The sequence below is a fragment of the Acanthisitta chloris genome, unplaced genomic scaffold (assembly GCF_000695815.1).
Source record: "Acanthisitta chloris isolate BGI_N310 unplaced genomic scaffold, ASM69581v1 scaffold349, whole genome shotgun sequence".
Classification (NCBI taxonomy): Eukaryota; Metazoa; Chordata; class Aves; order Passeriformes; family Acanthisittidae; genus Acanthisitta; species Acanthisitta chloris.
The window spans coordinates 11,445-18,296 of NW_008690584.1; the positions used below are offsets into that span (position 1 = coordinate 11,445).

The following is a 6,852-nucleotide window of genomic DNA, read 5'->3' on the forward strand; positions in this document are numbered from 1 at the left end:
TTGTATTTCATGAGAAAAAATCTTTACTTTGAATGTTGATATATCAGGTTGCATTTGCTTTATTAACATTGAAGAAAATCAAAAGAGTGTAATGCAAAGCAAACATCAGTATAAGTACCAAATTCTTCATTTAGACCTGGATTTAAGGTAACAAAAAAGCTAAGATAGTCAAGAGTAATTCTGAGTAAGCATCTAAATCTTGGTATGCATTTGCTTGGTAACTTGTATCTTAAAGTAAGCCTGTCTCTTAAACAGTTGAGCTCATCTATCATGGTTTTCCTATGAAATATAAATATTTTTAACAGGCATCAGAATGTTCAAGGTTTACCTCTTAGAAAATCTAAATTTTTGAAGTTCTTGACAACCAGTATTCTCTCCCTTCCTGTTTCCTCTGCAGTTGTTTAAGAACGTATGTGAACGGGGCCGTTGGTCTGAAAGACTGATGACTGCTTACAACAGCTATAAAGATGGTGATTCAAATTCTGCTGTGGTTCAGTATCTTCTTCTGGCAGAACAAGGATATGAAGTTGCACAAAGCAACGCTGCTTTCATACTTGATCAGAGTAAGGACCTGAACTTGTACTGAAAAGGTTTTCTTGGAGTTGACACACAGTGGCCTGTTTAGTAGAGTGCTAAAGTGCTTGAAGATACAATTACATAGCTCTTGTTCAGTTAGAACTTCAGTGAGACTCTTCTCTTTCTTGCTTTTCTCACTGGAAAGCAGTCAGTTTTCATTTTCACCTCTAAGGATCACTTTCTGGCCTAAAAGTTAAAAAACACTTAATTTCTGACATAAGGAGACAATGCTTTAGAAACATGGACGGCACTGAAAATTCTTTCCTGGACTTCCTAAACACAGCATTAAAACTAGGAATTACATTAGATTTACCCTTGGCCTGCACTATGAGACCACAGGTCTCAGTGTCCTTTGTCTTCTCTCTTGTAATGTCTTATCTCAGCACTTTCTGGATTTTTGTGTCTTTACTTGTACTACTCTTGAAGCAGGGATAAAGGGCTGTGCAGCTGATTCTGTTGGATTTGAAGAAAACTTGTCCCATTTCTCTGATTGGAACTAGATTGCTGGAACTCAAGATATGTTTGAAGTCATAGGGAAACAATGGAAGTACAAGCGACAAAAAAACCAGTATTTTAAATTTTCTCATTCTCAAATCTAGGGCTCATTATGAGCATTATATCTTAGTGTAGAAAGCAGCTGTTGGTGGCTGATAGGCTTATCAACATCTTAATTTCCAGTTAATGTTTTTCAAAGGTGCCTTTAGATAAGCTGCAGCAACGACAGGCTTGGCTGGGAGTGCATTCTTACAAAGAAATAGCATTTTCCCCTGTGTTAAAACTCTGATATAGCTACAACTTAATCAGAGATTAATTAAAAATTATTTTATACACTTTATACAGAAAATCTATATATCAACTGTGAGGTACTACCAGTGAAACCATAATTACACTTAAAGTTATAAATCCTTTGAACTGTCCGAACTCTTATAGTCCAGGAACCCTCCAATGATGACGTGGACAACATCTGAAGTAGCTGAAGCATTGATGTGTAAAATGTGCAGTCTCTGGCTGGTTAAGGAGTTTTAAGTCTGTTTTACTTGACTAGTCTTGTTTTTCAGATAGCTAAACTAAAATAGTTTATCCTTTAGCATTGTATTTGAGTGCACCTTTGTCAAAGCCCAAGTGATGTGCCCTTAAGACTTGAATCCTCTGTCATTCCTCAAGTATGCATCAGAATCTCCTACTGCAGGAATGAGAGAGACACTTGGTAAGCCATAGTCCAGGGCGAAATGATACAGTTTGTTCCTAGCTCTTATGTGGGCAGATAAATGGAAAAGCTATATAAGTGAAAGGGTTTTTTATAAGTTTCAGGTGAGTGGAATCTTGTTTGTGTTATAACACAGATTGCTTCAGTTTTTAATTTATTTCAGCAGACTGAATGTAAGCATGGGGGGGAGGTTGTAGTTTTGTGTGCATATACCATGGTCCTATTTAACTGAATGACTTTCTTTTCCAGAAGAAGCTAGCATAGTAGGAGAAAATGAAACCTATCCTCGAGCTTTGCTTCACTGGAATAGAGCAGCTTCTCAAGGTATGTCTGTACCTCACCATTCCAATCAGTTATGGCTTTTCAGTTGATACCACTTCATAACAATAAAAATGTTGGTAGGATTACTAGGAAAAGGACCTATCTTATAGGGTGTGTTTTGGTTAGCTAAACCCAGTTTTAAAAGTAAGTGTTTATGTGAGAGGAGGGAGATAAACAGTTTATGCAAACTGTGGAAAATAATACTAAAGTCTTTATTGCATCTTACTAGGAGGCCAAAAGGCTGTCTTTGCCTAGCTACTTCATTCTTGGTTTTGTTTCTTGATTTATAGGATATACTGTTGCAAGAATTAAACTTGGGGATTACCATTTTTATGGGTTTGGTACTGATGTTGATTATGAAACTGCATTTATTCACTATCGACTGGCATCAGAGCAGCAGCACAGTGCTCAAGCAATGTTTAACCTGGGCTACATGCATGAGAAGGGATTGGGCATCAAGCAGGTGAGTAAGCTGTAGACTGATAGTCTGCTTCATTGCAGTTCATTTACTAATATATCCACTACTGGGCTTTGGGTACTATATCACCACTTAATTAGCGTGTCACCAATGGGAAATGGAGTAAGTACATCCACACTGAACTATATGAAGAAATGATGCGCAGACAGGAAAAATTTGCTCAAAACTGTGAATATTGACAAAAAGAGTACTGTATACTTGAGTAATGCTTTCAAGACTTTGAAGTATAGTGAAATGAATACAAATTAACTCCAGTCTAAGAGTATTTTAGCACAAGATTATTTTTATCTTCTGAAACACTGATTAGATTGTCTCCTGTATCATGAAATTTTGAAAACAAATAAACAAACCATAAGAACTAACAATAAGGTGATTATTAGCTATGGTTTCTCAAATTAGGCAAACTGCTGTTGCCTAAAGAAGGCAGTGTGTCTGGTTCTTCTAGGAAGCTTATGATGTAGTGCTGTCCATAAGTTAATTAAAATTTATGTAATCCAGAGCAGCATGTTCTGTATGTGTCAAAATAATGTAATTAGTAGTTGCATAGTAATTTGAACAGCCTCCCTTCCCTTAATGTCTGATTCATGCAATTAATGTACAAATTTAGTAGTAACTTCACCTGAAACTGTAAGAAAGGGCTTCATTTTCCTGGTTTTCAGTGAGCTTCAATGTTTGTGTTTTGTCTAGGTATGCACCTTTTAGTTATTCTGTTGGTCTATTAGGAGACTTGTTTTGTTTTCCTGTAAGTTCTTGGCAAAAGGTCAGAACAAAGAAGAGCAAATCTTAGGTCAGTGTTGTTACAAGTAATCAACATTTGGAAACTGCCTACTGATCTAGAAGTGACAACACAGTATACAAACTGCATTCTTTCTGAAGTTTGTTTTCAAATTTTTTTAGAACTGTTTTCTATTTTTAGCTGAGTCCTCAAAACTAGTTAAGTTCTGCAAATAAGCCTGCAGCTAAATGTTGGGAGGTTTTCTTTAAAACAAGTCTTTTCAGACACAGGCATTTTTCTTTTGCTACTGCCTTGAATAGAACCCAATTTAGATCAAGTAATTAAAACTTTGAAAATCTTATTGCATCATGTTCAGCATGATGAGAGAAATGAGTCCTAATGCTATCATTTGCATAGAATATTCTCCAACCTGAAGCAGAGATGGCTCTGCATAGATAGCTGAAATGGGTGCACAGGGGCTCACAGTGAGTGTATGTAGCTTTGCTTTATGCCAAGGAATAATACTTTTCTGTCCTACAGATCCACTTTGGAAAGAAGAGTCGAAGTGGAGATACTTAATATAGATATGGGAAAGAATCAATGAGAATGTCTAAGCAAGGAAATTGCATGTCTTAGTAATTCTGGATATGTAATGTCTTTGCTTCCTGTGTTCTAAAGCTTTACAGCTCTAAGACGAGAGGATGGAGATTCAGGACTGACTAGATGAGACTAGGGCTGGGCTAGGATATTCTGAAAAAGGCTGAGTTTTGCATGAAGCAGGAGAAGATTTGGTTTTCCTTTCCCAGAATGGAAACTTGAATTTTGAGCACCTCTGGAAATGACTGACAGTTAAAACTGTGGTTCCTAATGTAGTAGGATGCCTACTGCTGATGTCTGTTCTTCCACTAGAGGCCGCTGGAAGGGACATGTAAATGTTTTAGCACTATAGATCTAAGAAAAGTGGGGATAAACTTTTTTGAAGGAATGAATGTGTACTTTAACTCTCTCCTCACCTATATTCACGTCATTAAGATAGCAGGCACTGCAGAGTTAGGGAGAATGTTCCAACAGGGTGGCCTGCACAACTTCAATTCAGGTCATTCTTCATTCTGGATAATCCTGTATAAATATGGTATATCTTAATGTGGGTTGGTTGTTTTGGGTTTTTTACCCAACAGCTTTTGCCATATTCTCTCTTTACTTATTGAATTAATGGTGCTTCTTACATATAGGATTCTATGCTATACTTTCTGTACATAGGAGGTTTTCAGACTCATACCAGGTCAATGCCAAATATTAAGCCTCTTCAGAAATCTCACACATGTACACTTACACACTCTTCATAGCCTTAATATTGTCCAGTTTGAGTCTACGTGTCAGAATGAAGACTCTTTCCATATACTGCTCAAAAATAAGAACAAGTTATTTTTCACATGGTCTCCTCTTATGATTTAGCATGGTATTTCAGTGCTGTTTGTGTGTTAAAGCTCAGACTCCTATGATTCTCACTTCTCTGTCAAGTAAGAGTGAAGTATGCATAAGCAGAATGAAGTGCTTGCTAATTAGAAGTGAAAATAAGCCATGATTTAGGATCTGCTTTTACACCAACACTAGCACAGTACAAAGAAGGTAAAGAAGCTCTTGTAAATAGTTATACAACTGATAGACTCTTCAGACTCAGTCTGTTGAATTAAAATACTAAACTGTGAGCTACTACATCTCCTTCACGTAAGGTGTTGATTTTCATAGTGGTTTTTCTACAACACCATGTTGTGTTATTTCACAATCAGAATAAAATTACAAAATGAACATGTGGCTTGAAGTCCTGGAGATTTCTCTTATTTTAAGTGTCTAACTTGGAACCCTTCCAGAGATAAGTATTACACAGGCCTGTCCTTCACATCCCTTGGGTAAATGTAGACGTTTGTATTCAAGCATCCTAAAATCACACTCTATGTATCTGAAGCAGAGCCAAAAAAACCCTAACAAACAAGGAACGTTAAACTATTCAGGTACACGTATCCTCTGCTCTTGTTATAGTTGCTGCCTTGTTCCAGCTGCCACAGAACACTAGTTTCAGCTCTTCCTAAAGCTGCCCACTTTGTGCTCATGCTTTTGCCAGGCTGCCCTCAGTAATGCAAGTTATGGATAAGGAGTAAAATCTAATTTGTGTGTATGTGCAGAAATGATTAGAAGCTGCACTATACAGCAGGCATACTGTAGTATGACTGGGAGGAAATGCTGCTGCACACTCCTCTGGGACTTGGGTTTTCTTAGTCTTTCGTGTTTGATACGGTGTTGGAGATGTTAGATTGTACTAGAGTTACCTAAATATTTGCCTTAGTTTACAGTGCATAGGTGGAATACATTATTACTGATCTCTTTGTGAGCTTCAACTCTAGCATCAGTTACAATAGCTTCATCCTCAAATCAAAGCTTCCTTCTACTTGTCTGTGCAAAGGTGAACATTCCTCAGGTGAAAAAAAGGGAAATTTTACTGAATGGTTTTGGTTTGACTTTACCAAAACCCTTGTATTGAAGTGACAGCATACAATAGCATATAGAAAAGCTCTACACTGTTTAATTTTTCAAGTTCTTCAAAATTGAGTTTTGTATTTTCTTAACTTTAGGATATTCATCTTGCTAAACGGTTCTATGACATGGCAGCTGAAGCAAGCCCAGATGCTCAGGTTCCAGTCTTCCTAGCACTTTGCAAGCTTGGAGTGATTTATTCCTTGCAGTATGTAAGAGAAATCAATGTAAGTAATGCAGAATTAAAAGAAAACAGCAAACCTGGTTTTAATTTTTAAAAGAAACTTCAGTTGTAATCTTACTCAAGTAGAAGCCTTACTTGAGCCTTCTGAAAACTTAGGATAGATGTGTTTTGTGTTGCTGGGTATTAAGAAATTTGCTGAAGCTGTGATTCCTATTTCTTGTTTGTGCAACTGGTGTGAAACCTTAATGTGCACAGGCAGTGCTCATCTGTGCTGCTCTTCCCTTGAAGAGAATTTCCCAAACCTCTTTTGACTGTTCTTATCCATGACCATCTGCTGTTGAAGTTAAGCAGATTTAACTGACATAATTGCTGTTCAGGACAAAAGAAATACTTTTCATTTTTTTAGTCCTGATTTTCTTGCTATTTTATATTCAGCTGTAAGAACCCCACTAGAGTCGTGTTTGATTTCTATGGAGGAAAAAAGTTATTTGTATTAGATTAGCGGTTGTGCAAGGTTTCTACTGAGTAATGGCCTTGAAAAAAAATTTGCCTGAAATTAAGGTGAATTCTTTCTGTATAGTGCCTGTAATATTTCTCTGACCTCTTACTGCCTTTTGGATTACTTAATAAATACAAATGTTATGGATGTTACTACCACTTAGAGCAAATGCAGTTTCAGGCACCCTGGCTAAGTCTGACAATAAGTAGTAGTCTCCAGTCTGACGACTTCCAGGGATGGACAGTCAAAATGCTCTAAATCAATTAAGCAAATACCCAGTGTAGCAGTCACAGAAGTTAAGAATGTCACTGAAGTGATACTATCTTTTCAGAAAGGGAAA

The 6,852-nt window shown here is 37.0% G+C and overlaps 1 protein-coding gene across 1 annotated transcript in view; it reads left to right on the forward strand.

Moving 5' to 3' along the window:
* SEL1L (sel-1 suppressor of lin-12-like (C. elegans)) overlaps window positions 1-6,852 on the forward strand; it is a gene marked incomplete at its 5' end in the record, with an annotated part of 17,362 nt that overhangs the window by 10,057 nt on the left and 453 nt on the right. The window contains 4 exons of the mRNA XM_009081847.1: window positions 398-563; window positions 2,033-2,107; window positions 2,395-2,567; window positions 5,928-6,056. Of these exons, the coding sequence (XP_009080095.1) occupies window positions 398-563; window positions 2,033-2,107; window positions 2,395-2,567; window positions 5,928-6,056 (543 nt within the window). The remainder of the gene's footprint in view (window positions 1-397; window positions 564-2,032; window positions 2,108-2,394; window positions 2,568-5,927; window positions 6,057-6,852) is intronic.